Source organism: Aptenodytes forsteri, unplaced genomic scaffold (genome assembly GCF_000699145.1).
Source record: "Aptenodytes forsteri isolate BGI_AS27 unplaced genomic scaffold, ASM69914v1 Scaffold414, whole genome shotgun sequence".
NCBI classification, from domain to species: Eukaryota; Metazoa; Chordata; class Aves; order Sphenisciformes; family Spheniscidae; genus Aptenodytes; species Aptenodytes forsteri.
The window spans coordinates 442,336-463,930 of record NW_008794579.1 but is presented as its reverse complement, the minus strand read 5'-3'; the positions used below and the strand labels follow the sequence as shown (position 1 = coordinate 463,930).

Sequence of the window (21,595 nt, the reverse complement as noted above, 5' to 3'; positions counted from 1 at the left end):
ACTAGTGCTGAATCTAGAATTACATAGCTTCATCTGAATAACACTATTTTGTATTTCAGATGTATAGATCTCATTGATGGATATCAATGCTCTTGTGACTCAGGATGGACCAGCTCAAGATGTGAGATAAATATTAATGTATGTCTTCAAATTTCATTTTAATAATAGGGGAAAGGATAATACGCTGCTTGAAACTCATTTTTATTTAAGTAACTTCTGAATGGGTCAGTTTATTGAAAATGCATGACAGAAATTCAGTTGTTTCAAATCCATTCTGAAAAGCTCATTATTTGTTACTTACATGAAACTGCATTAAAAAAGACCATTGAGAAAATGTCTAAAGAACTTAAAAGGTGAAGTTTGAATGATAAATCTGAAAAGCTACAGCCAGCTAAGCCAACACTACCTGAAAATCATTTATTCCACGGTTCAGCATGGATGACATAACTACCTAATTTGCATTGCGAGCCCCATTTGCTGTAGCTTAACTGTATATTTGAATAGTAAACCTCGAGATGCAATGTTCTACACTGAAAGTAGGCATGACTCGTGTTTAAAATATCAAAATCCAGGTAATTGTAGAATTCTGTGATATAAAACTGTGGTGTACAAAATACACTGCCCACTTCCTCCTCTTAAGTTCAAGAATATTTTTACATTATCATGGGGAATGGCTGTGGATAAGAAGGCATCCGTATATGCGAGTTTGTGCCATGAAGATTCCCAAGGTCAGCAAACCAGCTCGTAGAAGGTGACTGTATCTGGCGTAACAATGAACAGCCCTTACAATGTTGGCCACACCTTGGGGAAAGTATTTGAATTGGTTTAGACTTTTTCAGGTTTTGTACCAAACAGAGTTTAATCAGATCTTGGGATGTGATCCTTGTAAATGTATTTGGTCTCATAAGAAAGTCTGGCACGAGATCTGCCTCCCTTTGGGCTATCTGGCTTCTAATATAGTGCTTCTGAATTGTCAAAAACACATTCCAAAATGTTATCCAAACATCTTTTTAACTTCTATGTGCATGTAGGGACCTTTCATATTTTTTTATATATTGCTAAAAGTACTAGATAATTAAAAATATCTCATATTACATAAAGGAAGTATGGTCTATAAGTTTTCTGTTGAAAAACCATGACAGTGTCACACAAGGAGTAAATCTAGCTGGAATATTCCAACTTCCTTTAGAGAAAGAAGTCAGCAAATAAGTAATTCAACTCAACAGAGTGTGCATCATGATACGATATTGCAAATCTGAATGATTATCAGCTGTTGCCAATGCTAATACAAAATACCCTTGGGTAATATTTTCTCTAGCAACATCCATGATTTTCACTTCCGCCCATTTTGAGAGAATGAGATATTAAATGTCCTGTAGACAATGTCACAAAATCATATTGAAAAGATAACCACATTTCATACTGAGGTGTTTGAAAATGCATAGAGTAGAAATTCATAGAAAGAAACAATATACATATACATTTGACATGTCTGTCAGAATGATGCCTTCATTTTTTGATGTTCATTCTAATTGCATGCAATGTGATTCCTAGTTTAGACAGTGCTGCAGGTGTCATATTTTTAAAGGCTCTAACACTGCATTCATCCTGCTGAGACATATATCATGCCTATGCAAGTCTTACAGCAATCAGCAAGGCTTTCTGACTATGTCAGGGTGTGCATACCTGGATAATCATGGTAGGCTCATGCTCTATAATTGTTTTCCTCTAGATTAACATAAACCAGTTCCTTTCTTTAAAAAAATAATCAAGAATTAATCCAGGTAAATATACTTCAATATTTTCTTCACTTGAAGATACATTTATTTGTATTAAGGTTTATGCAGCTGCATTGGGTGTAGGTGCCAAGGTTTTGTTTAGAGGGGGGGCTGCAGAGGCGGCCTCTGTGAGAAGAGGCCAGGGGCTGCCCGTGCTGGACACAGCTGGTTCTAGTCAGCTCCAGTGGACTTGCCGCAGGACACAGCTGAGCTCCTCAACCAAGATGGTGGCACCTCTGTGGAAACATATTTAAGAAAGGGTAAAAAACACTGCCCAGCAGAGAGAGGAGTGAGGAAAAAATGTGTGAGAAGCAACCCGGCAGACACCAAGGTCAGTGAAGAAGGAGGGGGAGGAGGTGCTCCAGGTGCCGGAGCAGAGATTCCCCTGCAGCCCCTGGAGAGAACCATGGTGGAGCAGGTATTTCCCTACAGTCTGTGGAGAGGACCACGCCAGAGCAGATATCCACGCTGCAGCCAATGGAGGACCCCACGGCACAGCATCTCCCCTGAGAGAACTGCAGCCCATGGAGCGCCCATACAGGAGCAGGCTCTGGGCAGGACCTGCGGCTCTGGAGAGGAGCCCATGCAGGAGCAGTCTTACCCTGCAGGACTGCAGCCCGTGGAGAGGACCCACACTGGAACAGGGGAGAAGTGTGAGGAGGAAGAAGCAGCAGAGAGGAGCTGTTACGAACTGACCACAACCCCCATTCCCCACCTGCCCTGCACTGCTCAGGGTGAGAGGAGGAGGTAGAAGAGTTGGGAATGGAGGAGTGAAGTTGAGCCTGGGAAAAAGGGGTGGGGGGGATCTGGTTTTAGAGTTTGTCTTTGTTTCTCGCTGTCCAAAAATCTATTTCTAATTGGCAATAACTTAAATTTATTTTCCCCAAGTCAAGTCTATTTTGCCTGTGATGGTAATTGGTAAGTGATCTCTCTGTTCTTACCAACCCATGAGCTTTGTCATCTTATTTTTTTCCCTTGTCCTGTTGAGGAGGGAGATTAAGAGAGTGGCTGGGTGGGCATTGCACAGCCAGGCAAGGTCAGCAACTAAGCTGATTTAATTAACCAATTTAAAAATAAAATATATTTTTGTGTGTGTATATATATATTTCCTTAGACATACTTGGATTTTTTTTTATTTTTCATCTTGGATGTTTTCCTCCTCTACATGTGTTGCAATGTAGTTTGCAAGAAAATACACTTCAAGACTTTCTCAGGTTGTCTAATACTTTCAGGAAAAAAATAAGCACTTTATAGTTATACCCTTTAACTTTTGCATATGTAATATGGAGTGTGGATGTTGGAACTTTCCTATCTACTACAGTTTTCATTGCTTTTTCATTTCTAGATTTCATTCAAGAAAGAGTAAGAGAAAAAATATATGAATTAGTTGCAATACACATGATTTCCTTTGACGTTTGCATATTTTTGAACTTGTAAGATGAATGTATATAACTGAAAATTGATCTTTTCTCTCTGATATAGGTAAACATAGATTGCTAATATGGTCAGTAGAATATTAGTAATAGACATTATTTTGTACTTACTTTGGCTTTTTTTTGCTATGACTGATGAGAAGTCGTTGGCAGTTGTGCTTCTTACATGCTCAGCTAAGGCTGTCTCATGCTGTCAAAAAGGGAGCAAAAAGTGTTTTGAGTCTTTACATAGGAAGATACTCAGCTTGTTGGTGCTTCTGCTTGTATCTGATAGGAAGCTGTGATCAGACTGCATCCTAGAATTATTTTGTCTGGTTTTACTGTTCTTTTCTGTCTTTTTTCATAAAAGACAGAAACAAGGTGGAAATAGGAAAACCAACTAATTTTCTACACAAAGGCACCACAGCTGATGCACATGTGCAGTCAGAGAACAATATTCTGCTAGTCCAAACAAATAAGCAGTTACTCACCAGGACTTGCCAGATTGCACAAAAGACATGAGACTTGACAGCCTTACAATTATCTGTGATTTGATTGGGAAAGAACAGTAGGATTCAGCTTGCCTAACTTGAGGTGTCTTTGTGAAAGCTAGTTGTCTATGCACTTATTATAGTCAATGAAGATGTGGTGAACATTCAGGGAGATCTCCAGAGCTGTTCAGTTGATTTTGAAATGGACATCTGCATTTCTTTAGTGAGTCTGTACTCCACTGACTGTGATGACTGGGTCTTAACGAACTATGATAGGTAAGCCAGAAAGTAGAATCCCCTCCCCAGAATTCCCTCTGTATATGTGTAGCATATACCTGTATGGCAAACATTGGTGAACGTACAAAGAGCCTCGGATGAGCTGGATGCTCTTGTTTGTGGATGTGTGGGACTTTTTCACACTCTTGAGTATATTTACCTATTGCTAACTAGTTTAAAGAGGGTTGAGTAAGATAAGTAGTTTCTTCAAAGAAGCTAAACTAATGTAAACTTCCAAGAAAGAATGTAATTTATGCTCAAGATGCAGATAGGTAAATCTAAGAGTGGGAGGAGGGGGAGATAGCCACTGTATTCTGCAAAGCACAACGTGTGATTACCCACCCATGGGACAACTTCAGTGTGTATAACACTGCAAGGACCTCCTGGCCCTGAGGTAGTAAGTTTATTTTAGGAGTGGCTGAATTGGAGATTCTATTAAATGGAGAAGTAATAGAAAAATAGAGAGTAGAAATTGGAGAAGTAGAGAAATGAATGAGACCTACAAGAATGTTGCAGAGGAGTTTCACCTCCAAAGTGGTAAGCCCTCTGCTTCTAGAGAGTACAAAAGCCTTAGGGAGGAGGATATTCCACTGATAGGCATATTTCTGATTTCTTATATAAGAAAAGCTTATCAACTGATACCACAGTATGCTCTTGCATCAAGGATGCTCTAGCAACAGAGAGTATCTTAAAAAATGGGACTATTCAATTATTAGGTACATAGGTAACTGGGTTTATGGCATCAGAGAAGCCTTGGATACAAAGTAATCTTTGCATCTGGAAAGATAGTGGATCTCACAGTATCTCTAGAGACATTACTTCAGTGTACTGGAAAGGAGCCAATAATTGTGACCTGTGTTGATAACCAGTAATGGAGGAAAGTGTAGGGGGATGTTCTTGAGATTATAAATTCAGGCTGGGCAGGAAACTGAAGTCTAGGACGTGCATCTAGCTTTTCTTTGAAAGACTGCCAGTTTCGTATGAGACCTGAGAGGCAGACAGAGATTCAGCTCCAGTACATGAGTAATACGCTGGTATAGACAAAAGCAATTCAAATGCAATTGAAAAAGGAAAACCTTTTGAAATTGGAGGAACCTGTACAAAAATGGATTGCACCTTTATCATCATGGAACCGGGCTACTGAATGAAAATTGAAATGGTTGTAGGGGAATATTTAAACTAGATGCTTGGGAAATGCTGACCAGTATAGAAGAGTACTATTTAAGAATGACAGAACTTAAAATCTGAACATGACTGATGTTCAGCATGCCTCTGAAAAGACCAGCATCTGGCTCAAGAGGTGTTAATGACAGAGATGATGTCTATTAGTGACTATAATACAGCTAGGTTTATGACTGTAGCATGAGAGAGCATGCCAAATAAATCCAGCAGATAGATACTCAATTTCAGGAAAGGAAACTATAAAAATGAGGTGCATTGTCAAGTAACTTAAGAGGAGCAAGCCAAAACCACAAGAAACTTACAAGCAGACTAGGGGCTATTAAACAAATAATATGTTAAAAGCCCAGGCAAAATGTGTGCCACAATTCAAGAACACAAAGTGGTCCAAAGCCCTGAATGACTTAAGAAGGAAACTTAAGGCTGTCACAGGGAAAAATTGGCATTTTAACAAATGGAAAGCTTGCCCACATGGAAAGAACAGAAAAGGCCATAGAACATTAGTTCAAATGTTGGCAGGAAGCTCAAAAAGCTAAAACACAAATTGAAAAGTGCCTTGTAAAGGATACTCTTAACTCCTAAAAAGCTTTTCACATCTGTCAAAAACAGGAAGCCAGGTAAGGAACTGGTGGGGTTGCTTGATGGCTGAAGTATAAAATGAGCACTCAGACAGGGTAAGGTTATAGCAAGAGAAGCTCAGTGAATTCTTTCCATTTGAGGAATGCCCGAAGGGCCTCACAAAATGGAGAGAGTGAAAAGGTGGTGGAGTAAGCTTCAGTGTAAGATAATGTAACTGGGGAAAAATAGCCTAATACTTACCTACAGCTGAATTCAGAACTGTCAGTTACAACTCAGGAAAGAAGACCTGGAGCAGTGATTGACAGTTCTCTGAAATCATTGTCTCAATGTGCAGTCACAATGAAGAACAGCAAAAAAAAAAAAAGGCTGGGCGTGATCAGGAAGGGTACGGGGAACAAGACAGAGGGCATGATCTCACTGCTATATAAAACCGGAGTGGGCTCACATACTGGTTACTGTGCACAGTTATCATAGAATCATAGAATCAGTAAGGTTGGAAAAGACGTCTAAGATCATCAAGTCCAACCGTCAACCCAACACCACCATGCCCACTCAACCATGTCTCTAAGTGCCTCATCTACACGTCTTTTAAATACTTCCAGGGATGGGGACTCAACCACTTCCCTGGGCAGCCTGGTCCAATGTTTAACCACTCTTTCAGTAAAGACATTTTTCCTCATGTCCAATCTAAACCTCCCCTGGCGCAACTGGAGGCCATTTCCTCTCATCCTATCGCTTGTTACTTGGGAGAAGAGACCGACACCCACCTCGCTACAACCTCCTTTCAGGTAGTTGTAGAGAGCGATGAGGTCTCCCCTCAGCCTCCTTTTCCAGCACCTCGACGTCCTTCTTGTAGTGAGGGGCCCAAAACTGAACACAGTATTCGAGGTGCGGCCTCACCAGTGCCTAGTACAGGGGCACAGTCACTTCCCTCCTCCTGCTGGCCACACTATTTCTGATACAGGCCAGGTTGCCACTGGCCTTCTTGGCTGCCTGGGCACACTGCTGGCTCATGTTCAGCCGGCTGTCGACCAGCACCCCCAGGTCCTTTTCCGACAGGCAGCTTTCCAGCCACTCTTCCCCAAGCCTGTAGTGCTGCATGGGGTTGTTGTAGCCAAAGTGCAGGACCCTAAGGTCCAGTTCTGGACCTTGCATCTCAAGGAGGGTGTAGTAGCGTTAGAGAAGCTACAGAGGGCAACAAAAATGATACGAATTGAATAGTTGCCTTGTAAGGAGAGATTTAAATGGCTGAAACTATTCTGTCTGAAGAGGAGAAAGCTGAGGGGAACGTAATTAAGGTTTAGAAACTATGATAGTGGTAGATGAACTTAAATGGAAAATTTCTTCGCCAAATTCTGTAGTAAAAGAATTGAGGGGACATGATAAAAATAGTCGAAGAAACATTTGGAAGAAATAAAAGTGCTTTGTTTCACAGGAAGCAGAGAACCTCTAGAACTTGCTGCCACAGAAGGCTGGGTAGGCAGGTGATCTCTTACTAGGTTCAGAAAAATTAAGCAAGCCATGGACAACAGGTCCATAAATGAATGATAAATGAACCAGACAGGGAAGTACTGTTTATCATGTCTGATTAGACAGTTCTGCTTGCTGGGAGGATGCACGGGACATAGACTGTAGAAAGTGGCAAAGTTCACATGATTTTCTTAAAGTGGGTTTCTCTCTGCCACTATTATAGGCAGAATACTGGGCCAGTTGGAGCACTGGTCTGATCCAGTATGTTCGTGCTTTGTATTGTTGTCTAAAAAATAGGTTTATTTTTATTATTTTTCTCTTCTCCTTGTGCCCATAATCCAAAATTTCAAAGCAAAATATTTTGGTCATTTTGAACTCATTTTGAATTGAATGATGTTGGATAATAGCACCATTCTGAAACACAGAAATAAGTTTTCCCAGTTCATTCCACAAAATGTTGTATGTATATTTAATCCACCAAATGAAAAAGCTTTGGGAAGTTAATAATTAAACAGTATGGATATGTGATAATAGTAACAAAAAAATTACAGAAAAAATAGAGTAATAATTTTACTGGTTAGAAAAATACACTTTGTTTATAATTTTGTTAAACATAAAATAGAAATAGGCATCTGGAGCATTCATCTCAATTCTTAATGTAAATCTCAGACTTTTACATGGTAGCAATACTACTGAGTTTTATCCCAAAGTAAGAGTGCACTTCAAACTCCCGTGTGTATGGAAAAGTCCATAACTTACTGAACCACACAGTTTAAACTAAGTGCTATTTTAAACTTAGCAAAGGAAACCTGGGCCTTCTGGTCTCTTAATAGCAGTTGTAATTACATCAGATTATTGCACTCATGATGAATTAAATAAATTAAACTGTGGTAAAATATCTGAAAGGAACTGAAATGCATATATATAGTTTCCCACTAATGCACTGAACCATGGCTGTTTTGCATAACTATGAAATCATATTAAAACATTAAATTGTACATTTCCTATGAAGTAATACTGTAAATTTAAACTTTTTTTGGAAATCTAGATTCAAGGTGCATTAAAAACCATATGCATACCATATTTTGCACGTACAAACTCTTGCTTTAACACATGAATTAGTTTCTAAAGCATTTATTTACAGCATTGATTTCCTTTCTGCCTACTTTTTTTTATTCTAATCCAAACCCTTAACCACACGGTTCTTGTGTATCACAAAAACCTCTGCTTTTGACCTGGGAATAATTTTGCCCTCAGTCCTATCTTTAAATGCCTGGAAACATGACTCTTGAAAGCATGTTTCTTTTCTGGTGCAGTATCTACCTTTGAATTCCTTTCTTATCTCTTTCTTCTTAACTCCATCAAATTCAAGTTTTAAAGCTCTGTTTGGTTCTGCCTTCTGCAAGTCAGTGACTTCCACCTGGAATCCAGTTTTCTCACGAATACCAGGATGCTTGCTTCTGCTCCCTGAACTGATGTTTAAGGCCACTACCTTTTTCTGCTTCAAGTCTTCCCTTACAGTTAATCACTTCATAGTTGTCTACAAAGAAATCAAACAGCAAATGGTACTTGAGGCTTTGTATCATAAGTATTCACAGGAAATTAGACTGTATAATGCACCACATACATACAAGTATGGCAAAAGGTAGATTTGTAAATTATGTAAATTACGTATATTTCCAGTAGACTTTTTTCCCCTCATAGTGGATTTGCATGAGTTAGTTATGTTCAGAATTAGTCTGCTTTATAATTACTTCTTGATAGAAAACAAAACTTCACTTAAATAAAAACACATCTATCTTTTTTATAGAAATAGATTTTGAAGTGTTGTTAGAAATAACTTTTTATTTCTAATCAGAGTTTCCAAGGAGGACTAATGAAAAATAGTCCTTTCAGTAGGAAAAGGGAAAAAAAACTAACTTCTAAAATGCACTCGTAGATTTTGTTTTAAGAAACAGAGTTAAATTTACACATTATTTGGAAAAATAGTAGATTTTCACTATTTTTATTAATGTGCTAAAATGTGCCCCTTCATAATTATTTCAAGCTATGGACTGTGACTATGGAAATGATATAGTGCGATATGTAGAAAGTTGGAATTTCTTAGGCAAGTTAACCTCACTTACAAAGGCAGATGTCAGTATGGACACACAGATATGGATAAGGGAGGAATATGCCTTGAGCAAAGTACTGTGCCTTTCTAGGTCAGTTGCTAGAGTCCAGATTTCAGAACAATTCCCTGCCAGCAGAACCAGTGGACTGTGCCATGCCAGGTGGGCTCTCTTAAGGGACAGTCATCCCTTTCCTAGTACAAACAATATTTACTACACCATGACATTCAGAGAACAAGAAATAATAAATTGTTGTGCTCTAGTAAATGTAGTGGATCTTGTTTTGCATCTTAAGAACTAAGGATTCTTAACCTACCCTTAAAAGAGTTGCATAACTAGAAATCTTAATATTCTTTAACTTTTTTGCCTTGACTTTCAAATTGTCTTGCTATGCTAAGAAAATCAATCAGGACTTCTATGTACCGTAACAACAATTTAGTAAAAATAAGGCCAGAAAATCACCATTCTGTTCTCCTGTCAAAAGTCTGTATATTCCTTTCATTTACAGTCCCATGGAAACTAATTCTTGTATTTAACTTACATTTGCCTAAAGCATATGTTTTAGAGATATATTCAGTCTTTATTTAAAAACATAAGGAGGTGGAAGATTAACTACTTTTGACAGTTTTACAGTGGCTGACTCTCAGTAATAAAGTCGGACCTTATCTTTAGCTGGATATATCTAGATTTGGGAATCCAGGTAGTCATTTTTGTACTGACTTGCTCTGGGAGTTAAAATACTTGTTAATATATAATAATTCCTGTGAAAATGACTCTGCATTGCCATTCTCTCTCTCTTTCTCTCAATTTTCTTAGTGATAAACTAAACCTAAGAACACTCATAGAGCCATCAAGAGTTCTGGAACTTTTACAGCAAAGAACTCACACTGATTATTGCTTTAAATAGCTAGGAACAGACCTGTACTCCATGAATTTGTCTAATCATTCTTAAGGCATATATATTATTTATGTTTGTGGCAGTATCATGTGAAAATGTCATACATGATGTAATAATGTTTTTGAAAAGAATTCTATCCTAAAAATTCCGTTAAGTGTTATTTTCCTTAGACTTAGCTTAGTGTAAGGCATTTTATCTAGTACCTAAATCATTTTATATTCTCAGTTTTTCGACATCCTTTATAAAAAAACAGATTTTAGAACTTGGCACAATGTTTCAGTTTCACCTACCCATAAAAAGAGGAATAATCACCTGTCTAAGTGTAAGTCACAGTTCCCCTCTCTGAAGACTTAAGGATAGCATTAGCAATTTTTTCCATAGCATTGCAGTTGGAGTTCATGTTGATAGCTTGTCCATTATAACTTTCAAATCTTTTCCAAGGTCATTGCCTGTTAACAACACTTAAACTCAAAGGATTCCTTGTTAGATCAAAATGGGAAAAGTGTATGCTTCACAGAAAAAAAACAGGGAAAAAAAAAGCCTTCTGAAAGGGAGCCCTCCTGCTTTACTTTAAGGAGATCAGATATAAGAAATCTCAAAGATACTTGGATGAGAATAAAGCGTGTCAGATTGGCGAAGTGAAAAGTTGATAAAAACTCTATACAAATAATTACAATTGTATAATTTCTATTTCGTTAAATCATTTATTTATAAGGGAGCTTATTGAAGCTGTCAGTGTTTCAAAAGATGAGCTGGGAAGGGGAGTACCGGTATGCTGTAAAGTGTGAGCACTGGGCATCATTTACAGATGTGATGATGTTTGAGGAATGAGCAGAGCACTCTGACTGAAGTTAATAAGGGGCACTTACCTTTTTTTTTTTGGTGATAGTGGAAGGAACGAACCCCTTTAGAGCAGGAAGAATCTGATAAGACGAGGCCTGAGCAGCAGCTCTTCTTCTGGCCTTCTGATTTCCTTGGAGATGGATGGCTGCAGCCCTGATTTGACTGAAGCTGCCTGTGAAGGGAACAAACTAGAAAACAAAAAGGGAAAAGATGGAGGGCAATGATCACCACAGAAAAAGCTAAGCAGTACAGCTCAGTTTGGACAGGTTACTTGCTCAGCTATGACAGAAAAGTTTTACAGCCTATGAATAAAGAGGTGTGGTGAGTTAACTTTGTCTGGCTGCCAGACGCCCACCCAGCTGCTCTTGCACTCCCCGTCCTGATCAGGATGGGGAGGAAGTAAGAAGAAAAGCTTGTGGGTCAAGATAAGGACAGGGGATTGGTCATGGTCACCAATTACCATCATGGGCAAAACAGACTCAACTTGGGGAAGATTAATTTAATTTACCATCAATGAAAAACTAAAACACTGTCCTCCCAACCTGCCAGAAAACATGCTCCTGCATGGGCTCCTCTCCGCGGGCTGCAGCTCCTGCCAGGAGCCTGTCTGTGGGCTGCAGCTTCCTTCGAGGAACATCTACCTGCTGCAGTGTGGTGTTCACACATGTGGCAGTGTGGATATCTGCTCCACTGTGGTCCTCCATGGGTTGGAGGGGGCCAACCCACTTCACCATTGTCTTCTTCAGGGCCTTCAGGGAATCTCTGGTAGAGATTGCCTGGAGCACCACCCCCCTTCCTTTGTGTCTGCAGGGCTGTTTTTCACACTTTTTCCCTCACTCCTCTCTCTCACGCTGTTCTGCACAATGTTTTTTACTCTTTCTTAAATAAACTTCCCCAGAGTCACCACCATCTTGGCTGCTGGGCTCAGCTGTGCCCTGCAGTGGGTCAGTTGGGGCCGCCTGGAACCAGCTGTGTCCGGCACGGGGCAGCCCCGGCCTCTCCTCACAGAGGCTGCCCCTGCAGCTCCCCCTTCTAAACAAAACATTGTCACGTAAAGCTATTTTTACAGGATTTCACCAGAGAGATACCTGAATTACCTCAATTTCTTTTCTGAAAAGAAGCAATCTGCAAGGCCTGGAAAAATGTGCTACTGCTTGGGGAAGAGTACAGTAGGCCTATGAGGCCAGGCAGATTGTGAATTTGGAGAAGCTCACACACAGAGCCCGTACACTGCTGCAGCAACAGGAGAGCCTTATGCCTCCTGTTCACACCCTGAGTGAACTGAAGAGGCCCCAGTCAAAGGATGAGATTTTCTGTGTTCTCGGAGAAGACTAAAAAAGAAATAAATCTGAGAGAAAAATAAAAAAAGAGTACTTGCTGTTTTTTAGAAAGTCCTGAGGAATCAAAGAAAAAAGTCAGAGACAAAAGCTGTCCTCACTGTTACTGCCCCTCAGCCTTTCAGTGTTATGACTGCTTGGTGGTACCTGGAGATCTCAGCACTTCCTCTGCTTTCTAAATGGAATATTTTTGATAAGAACTCCAACAAGGAACTGGAAATAATTTTGTGATTTTGGGGGGGAGTTTCATTTTGGTATTTTGTTCTTTGTGTAGGTTTTTTGTTTGGGTTTTTTTTTTAATCATTCATTGCTAGCAAATTGTTGGTATAAGTTACGCAAAGTCATAATAGGAATAAATGTTGTAATGAAGTACTTGCTCTATGCACATAGATTTCACGTTGGAGTAAGTGACACTGCACATAAGTGTATTGGCAGTTCTGTTCAGGAACTGCTAGCTGCATTAACTACTCCTGATCCTAGTACATTCATACTTGTTTCTTCACCTTCCATTGAAACTTTTCTGTGTGTTTCTTGTCAGATGTCAATATTAAAATTACAAAGTCCCACCTATGAGATCCTTTTATGCTGCCAGTGCATTCAATCACCTTGCAAATACCCTATCTGTCAAAAGGAAATACTGATTTCTGCCTGTTTTGTTGAATACAAAATGGTGTCTGCTGTGGCATTTGGAATCTTAAGGCAACGCATCATGGTTACCTTCTTCTCACTATTACTGCACAAGGCTATTTAAAACAAGAGGTGATGTCACACTAACAAAGGACAAATTTCTGCAGACAGTTGCTCCTGCTTCCACAAGCATTAGTAGTTCAAGTTAAAATAAATAAATTTAGAAAACAACTTTCTAAAAAGCCTTATCAAGAGGACTTGTGCAGAAAATAACTATGCATTATTACTTCTTAAATACAGATTATTTTTCAACTTATCCTGTTCTTTTTTTTGTATCTAGCTAGATTTTAAAACTTTTCAGTCAGACTTTGGTGATTTCTCTTTGCTCCTTCTAAGTGTCAATGCTGACTTAAGAACTTCCCATGTCCCCATCTTCAAATAATTCTCCCCTCCTTAATAGTTTCCAAGTTATACCTGCATAACTGATGATGGTTTATGTGCTGAGAAACGAATTAGAAAACTGGCTTTCAAAAAACATTAAAGAAAGGTTTCTTTGGTCTTTTTTTGTTGATCTGTTGTTTTGTTTGGGGTTTTTAACAAGTATTTCAATCTATTATTCTAGCACAACTAAGAAGACAATACAGCATGATTTGGGGTGAGGAAATAGCAGGGAATAGAGGAAGGAATTAAGAACATCATAAGCCAGAACTGCGCCTGAAACATTGATAATCTAAACCCACTGGCAATTCCTGAAGAAGTTTATTCCCCTTTGATTTCACTAGGAAATGAAAGTCAAATTACTTTTGAGCTTCAGGCCTGGATTGCTGATCAAGATTAGAGTGTACAGTTCTGTTCTGTGACATAATCTACAGATTTTTAGTTGCCATAAAGGTGCCAACTTTAGGAATAGTATGAGTGTATAGTGATGGTAACAGAGCTTCCCTTTTGCTCACAACACTGTATACCTCCTTTCCCCAAAAAATGGGATTGAGAAGAGGAAAGAGAAAAATGAAACGGAGAAACTGGCCTCATGATCAGTGAGGCATTGCAAAATAGGTTTATTTTCTGCTACTGGCAAATATTTGATTCTAATGGCAAAAAATTGCAGTCACCCATATTTATGTGCAGATGAACAGTGTTCAATCTATTAGCTTGAGTTATTTGTCACCATTTAAACTTGGTATTTATTCTCTGTATCTGCCAGCCAAATACTGTAAATGTCTAAGGGACCAAGCCTGTGCTGATCTCACTGCAGGAGTGGTAGTGATATTTGTTTGTTTTACTCAAACAGGTTATTTGTAAAATTTTGGAAGTATTACTGTAAGATTAAGACTTTGTCTTTGAAGCTTAAAAATTAGGCATTTTTAAATTCCAGATCAAAATAGCATTTCAGATTTAGTAAAAGTTAAAAAACCCATTGAGAATAAGAAGGTACAAAATGAAGTATAAATAAGTGAGCAATTGTGACACTTTTATATATATACAAATTTATGTTTCAGAAAAACTAAAATGACCCACCTTTGTGAATATTATTTGGGTAATTTTCAGGTTTCTTAGTTATTCAATGGCAGTTTTCCTTTGACAGGATCTGATCACTTCTAGGCGAGAAGAGGTTAAAGGATATCTTACTTGGTTGGGAACTGGGCACCTAAGGTGCCCAAGAAAGTCTTTTTCCCCTACTGTACTGGAGAAGAGAGGGAATATTTCTAGGACTGTGAGTTCCTGCAGCTGTTGCTCTGATTTGGGAACTGTCTGGTTAGGGACCATAGTTAAGATTCAATCTCCCATTATAAAAAGGAAGACAAAACTGAAATAGCATTGATGGTTAGGTGAGCTTGTCTTCAGGGAATCAGGGTGGTTGGGAATTTTCTGTAGAGCCAGCTATTCCCTAATGCCAAGCTGTAAAGTCAGTCCCTGGTAGGATCCAAGATAGGCAGGACTTGGTCATAGCTGTGTTGCAACTTCAGTTTGCCATCTAATGTCCTTGTTCTTTTAGGCTACGAATTACAGCATTTGCTGGTGGTGTGGTAGCTCACCTACTTTGGGATAAAGTTATTTGTGGCATTTTTAACATAGTTGTATGTCTGTTTACTAAAACAATTTTCTTGCCTTAGTTAAGAACAGTGCAGACTAGCACTTCTCTGGTAACAGAGTGTACTCTGGTTTTTTGCAAGTTTAATGATGAACTTTTAACTGCAGCACGTCAAAATATAGTGGAAAGTGATAGGTGTGATTTCTTTCCTACAAACTGTCTGGTTTTTATGTTACTGTAAAAACTAATTACTGTGCGCAGTTTTGTACAATTTTACAAGAACAATACATTCCATAGAAGAAAATGAAAAGGTTTTACATTGTTTGCAACTTGCTATGACTGTGATGGCGTATTGAGCCAAAACTGTGAATATTTGTGTGAGCTTTGAGCTTACCCTTAGTTACTTTGATGATTTTGATTTTTTTAAAATTTTAACTTTTGACTTATAATCAGGTAAAAATTTGATCCATTAATTTATAGCTTTTTAATTTATTCTGCTAATGAGCAAAGCTGTAAAAACAGAAGTAGTAGAGAGGGATACAAGTGAATACAGATTAAGAAGACTAGACAAGAGAAGTTACTAGACTAGGAAAAAAGCCAGAAAGTTGGAACTGTGAATTGATATTTTTTATAAGCAGAACAAAGAAGACTTATGTTTGCCAACAACAAATGTAATTAATATAGCAAAAGACTACTTCTAGAACCTAGACACAGGATTTTTGGCATCCTGTGGGATGTTTAATTCAATTAGTTTAGTAATGCTCACTAATAAATCATCCTGTATACACCCAGCTGGAGAGCTTATAGAAAAATAAGTTGTTTTTTCACAATTCCCCATGGATATCTGAATTTACATTCTGTCAAAGCAACTGTAGTACCTGCAGGAAATCTGAGTGCCCTTGGATATCCTTAAAGAATTAAACCTTCTAAAGTTACAGGAATGTGAAAATAAATTTAAAATACTGGATTTAGCTAGACTATTTGGGTGGCAGCAGCAAAATAAAACTCCTTTGGGATATAGGCAAAACCTAGGTTTCTGTGCTCAAGGGCAAAACCACATTTTTGCACTGGCAATTGCACTAACTAAACTCTCCTGTACTTCTGGAGAAACATTAATTTGCTACTACTTTGCATGGTTTGAATTTGATGACTTTCACATTAGCTTTATCAGAGGGAATTGTTACGATGTGAACACATAAATGTTTCTACATGTTTCTATTTGCAATATTATGCATTAATTGATAATAAGCATTTATCAGGAAATACTGATAAAAGGCTTGTGTGTGTTGGTTAATATAAGTGATTTTTTATTCTGTCCAGAATTGTCTTACTAATGTGGCTTTTTTCACTGCAATAGGCCCTACTATAAAAACTTAGAAGGAATAATTGTATAAACTATGTCTCGAAAACATGCTTTAAAATTTTAGTAAAGGAATCATGAGTGGGAAGCACATACTCATGGCTGTAAGACTGTGTATATAAAAATATATTTGCATTTCTACAAGATTAATTAGTAGGAATAAGTGTAGTGTCAAGACTGAGTATGAGTTGTAATCAAAAGATCTCTATTTCTATAAGAAACTGCCCCAAATTAGAGACTTTTGCTTATCAGACAATAAAAAAAGTCCAACACTCTTTTTCTAATCTGCAGATTCAGTCTCTTGCACTTGCTGTTGATATGAATGAATAAGTAATGTGTTTTAAAGCTGTGTAGTCAATGTATTATTATTTCTCTCCTCAGGAATGTGAATCTGCGCCCTGCATTAACAGAGGTTCTTGTCAAGATGCGGTCAATGCATTTGTTTGTACTTGCCTGAGTGGGTACACTGGCAGGTTTTGTGAAGTTGATGTTGATGTTTGCAGTGAGCCCACGCTGAACTCAGTTCTCTGTTACAATGGAGGTGTATGTGTTGATGGACCTGGAACAACTTTTCATTGCAGGTTAGTATCAATACTGTCATATAACTGCTTTAGTTAATACACATTGATTTGCTAAGATTTCAGGGTGGTAGTGTTACTATGTGCAGTATGTGAACTCAGTTGGATTTGATACTCAATCTAGTGCTTAAAAATATTGTTATCTTAAACCATTCACTGTTTAACATCAGGCCCTTTATCTGGAAACTTATCTTCTAGTGCTTTTCAGAATTATATGTGGAAGCTTCTAACATAAACCCACCCCAAAAAATTTAAAATCATTATGTTTACAGATATGTATGTACTCCTGTGTTTTGTACGCAAGTTTTGTACGCAAAGAGAAAATTGATTTGCAATCAAATTTAGGTGACAGGTAGTTTGTATAATATGTGTAGACAGACATATATCCAAAGAAATTTCCTATGATCTATCATCATCCTCCTCTGGCTGTTTAAGGCTTCTGACTAAATACATGTAATCTTATAGCTTATATACTTGTAATATAGCAAAACTCCTTTAAAATTAAGCTACTTTATAGATTGTATACATTATTCTCTACTACATCTTATCAACTCACAAATATTGTCTAAGTCCCTATTCAATTGCTACATTTGTAGAAATATTAAATACTAAGAAAATATTTTATAAACATATTAAGAATGAAGCATAAATATCTTCCCCTATACAATCATGTGTTCAATGTCTGGATTTTGATTGATGGCCAAAATTGAAGCTTAAGGATAATATTTTTATTTTAAAAAAAAACACCTGCACCTGTTGATCCTTTGTGTCCTTCTGTTAATAGTTATGGAATTTCATTAGTATTCAACAGAATTAACAAGGCAAATGGTCCACTGACAGCCAGGAATTACTGTTGTTGTAATTTAAACAAATATTTGCATTGATTGCTGGCATTGTTTTACAGAATCCGAGAGGATCATAATCTGTGATCAACTTCTATCCTACAACTAAATGGTGAAGTTAAAATGACTCGAGGCACACAAACACATTAACAGATAAAATCTCCACATGTCAAACGAGATACAATAATTATATTCATGATCATAGAATCACAGAGTATTTTGAGTTTGGAAGGGACCTTTAAAGATCATCTAGTCCAGCCCCATGCCATGAGGCAGGGACATCTTTCGCTGGATTAGGTTGCTCAAAGCCAAGTCCAACCTGACCTTGAGCACTTCCAGGGGTGGGGCATCCACAACGTCTCTGGGCAACCTGTTCCAGTGTGTCACCACCCTCATCATAAAAAAAGTCTTCCTTATATCCAATCTAAATCTACCTTCTTTCAGTTTAAAAACATTGCCCTTTGTCCTGTCACTGCAGGCCCTGAGAAGTCGTCTTTCTCCATCTTTCTTATAAGTCCCCTTTATACATTGAAAGGCTGCAATAAGGTCTCCCCAGAGCCTTCTCTTCTCCAGGCTAACCATCCCCAACTTTCTCAGCCTTTCCTCATAGGAGAGGTGTTCCAGCCCTCTGAACATTTTCATGACCATCCTCTGGACCCACTCCAACAGGTCCATGTCTGTCTTGTACTGGGCACTCCAGAGCTGGACACAGTACTCCAGGTGGGGTCTTACCAGAGTGGAGTAGAAGGGGAGAATCACCTCCCTCGACCTGCTGGCCACGCTTCTTTTGATGCAGCCCAGGATACGATTGGCCTTCCGGGCTGCGAGCGCACATTGCTGGCTCATGTCCAGTTTTTCATCCACCAGTACCCCCAAGTCCTTCTCGGCAGGGCTGCTCTCGATCCCTTCATCCCCCAGCCTGTATTGATACTGGGGGTTGCCCCGACCCAGGTGCAGGACCTTGCACTTGGCCTTGTTGAACTTAATGAGATTTGCATGGGCCCACTCCTCAAGTCTGTCAGGGTCCCTCTGGATGGCATCCCTTCCCTCAAGCGAATCAACTGCAGCACTCAGCTTGGCATCATCCACAAACTTGCTGAGGGTGCACTCAATCCCACTATGTCACTGATGAAGATACTAAATAGTATTGGTCCCATGATAACTCAAATATATTATGGTTTAGCTTAAACCTCTCAATACATGCTAAAATAATTCACATTAGCTTATTTCTGCAGTGGGCTTCTACCTGCACAAAGACTATTTCTGTGGCTCAGATGTCTGGTAATTTATTTAGCACCTATTGTTTGATCATCAGTCTGAAAATTCAATCCTGTGCATTCTACTATTTCTTCTTTCCTGGCTCACGTTCACTCTAGCCTCCTTTTTTCAAGCTTTGGGTGCTGCAGCATCCTTTCTTCTTTCACAAATTAATCTTTTGAATTAAATGAAATTACTTTCATTTCTCCTCTCTTCTGCTTGGGAACTTACGCCAAACATTGTGAGGGTAACTACCTTGCACTTGCTTCTGACCCCAACATTGGCCATCAGGAGGAGCTGTTCATGGAATCAGAGTCAGGAAAATTGTGAACAATTAAAATCAGGATTTTTAGTGTTGCCAAGATCACAAATGTTTTCATGAGTGATGTAAGACTATGGTGAGGTAAGTTGATGTGATATATGGTTGTGATCCTGCAAAAAGAAGTGCCATACTTGATACAAATTTCTTCTTCTGAGGGGTTCTGGGGAAAGGACTTTTTTCAGCTGATTGCCTCTTCTATGTTGGTATGCTTCAGAAGACAGACATAACTCTCTTATCCTTCAGCAGCTGCTAGCATTCCAAGTAATGTGTACAAGGTGGAAATAAGAAACATAAAAAGATCATTAAGTCAGGTTTGCTCCTGTACTGTGAACATTATGATATGAACACTTCTTTTCTACCATACCTTCTGCTTGCTTTAAGCAGTCTGAACAAAACCCATGTACAGACTGGAGAATAGGACTGCTACGGAGGATGGAAAAGCAGAATAATTGAAAAATAAGGAAGGAAGAAATAGCTCCTACTCTAGCAATCCAACATTTGAATGAATCCAAATTTGAACATCCAAATGAATAAGGAGTCTTAATGCCTTTTACACACTCACTGTGGGATGGGCAGGAGGAAAGACAAAATCCAGTATCGTTTAGAGTCTCCTTGTTTCGAGGATCTGGCTTGGGATGTTTGTATTATTGTGGCTGGTAAACCTGGACATAGCAAGTAATGAAAAGTGTCCAGTAATGGGTAAGTGTCAAGCTGCCTTAACTGTGGGCAGCACTGCCAGCTTCAGCTATGATGTATGTGATATTTTACCCAGTAGTATAGTGAATGGTTCAACTTTTCTTGAATTATGTGGGAATCAATTACATGAACAACCCTACAGGCTTTTTCCTGAAATGAATATGAAAAATACTCTTTGGGATAGCCCTTGAATTGTGTGTTATCTGAAATATCTTTCTCTTTTCAAACCCTTGGTTTAAAATTAAAACAACTCAATGGAAATGAGAGGGGTGCTGGGAGTTGTAATTCAGTTCTATCCTGGGCAGACTGCCACTGAATCAGGGCTTCAGGAAACAGATTAGCATCTGAAAGGATGCCCACCTAGAAAAATACTCTTTGGGATAGCCCTTGAATTGTGTGTTATCTGAAATATCTTTCTCTTTTCAAACCCTTGGTTTAAAATTAAAACAACTCAATGGAAATGAGAGGGGTGCTGGGAGTTGTAATTCAGTTCTATCCTGGGCAGACTGCCACTGAATCAGGGCTTCAGGAAACAGATTAGCATCTGAAAGGATGCCCACCTACCTTGCTTTGTATTTAGTCTTTGATGATTAAAAGAACTGGCTGCCACAACAACAAACACTATATAAATTAGCAGATTAATAATGAAGTTGTCATTGGGCTCAGGGGGGCTTTCAGAAGACAATTCAACCCAACCTACATATGGTTGATATAATGAGTATGTAATAGGAATTCTGAAGCCTTTTCATAGTATTTTCCAAGGATTTTAAGGAAGAGAAACTTTTCCACATAAAATACTGATTTTTTTCATTATATTTAATCCACAGTTGGTTCTTCCTCACTTTTGCATCTTTTGGTCCCAGACCATTCAGTATGTTTGGCTTGGGATTTAAAAAAGTAAAAATAATAATTAAAAAAATTCCTCTCTCCCCATGCATGCTCGCACTGAGCCTTTTTCAAATGTGCACTTCAGGTACTTCCTGCTGACTAGGTTCAGATCATACTATCTTGAGAAGGATTATCTGTGCAGTGCTTTCAGTCTGATGAGGTGAAAATAATGTCAACAGTCTTATGACAGGCCTTGCCTTAGATTAATTGTTGAATATTATAGCTTTATTGTACTTTTTCAGCACATTATAGCACATTTCGTTTTTGTAATATTTTTGTATCTGGGTTTCAGCTGGGATAGAGTTAATTTTCTTCCTAGTAGCTGGAACAGTGTTGTGTTTTGGATTTAGGATGAGAATAATGTTGATAACACACTGATGTTTTAGTTGTTGCTAAGTAGTGCTTACACTAGTCAAGGACTTTGCAGCTTCTCATGCCCTGCCAGCGAGAAGCTGGGAGGGGGCACAGCCAGGACAGCTGACCCAATTTATCATTATTATTATTATTTTCCCTTCCTTTTCTGTCCTATTAAACTGTCTTTTTCTCAACCCACAAATTTTACTTTTTTTTTCCCCGATTGTCTCCCCCATCCCACTGGGGGGGCGGGGAGGGAGTGGGC

The 21,595-nt window shown here is 38.6% G+C and overlaps 1 protein-coding gene across 1 annotated transcript in view; it reads left to right on the top strand.

The window, feature by feature from the left end:
* LOC103893362 (protein eyes shut homolog) overlaps positions 1-21,595 on the top strand; it is a 949,231-nt gene that overhangs the window by 513,193 nt on the left and 414,443 nt on the right. Inside the window, 2 exon segments of the mRNA XM_019470252.1 lie at positions 60-138; positions 16,775-16,974. Coding sequence (XP_019325797.1) covers positions 60-138; positions 16,775-16,974 — 279 coding nt within the window.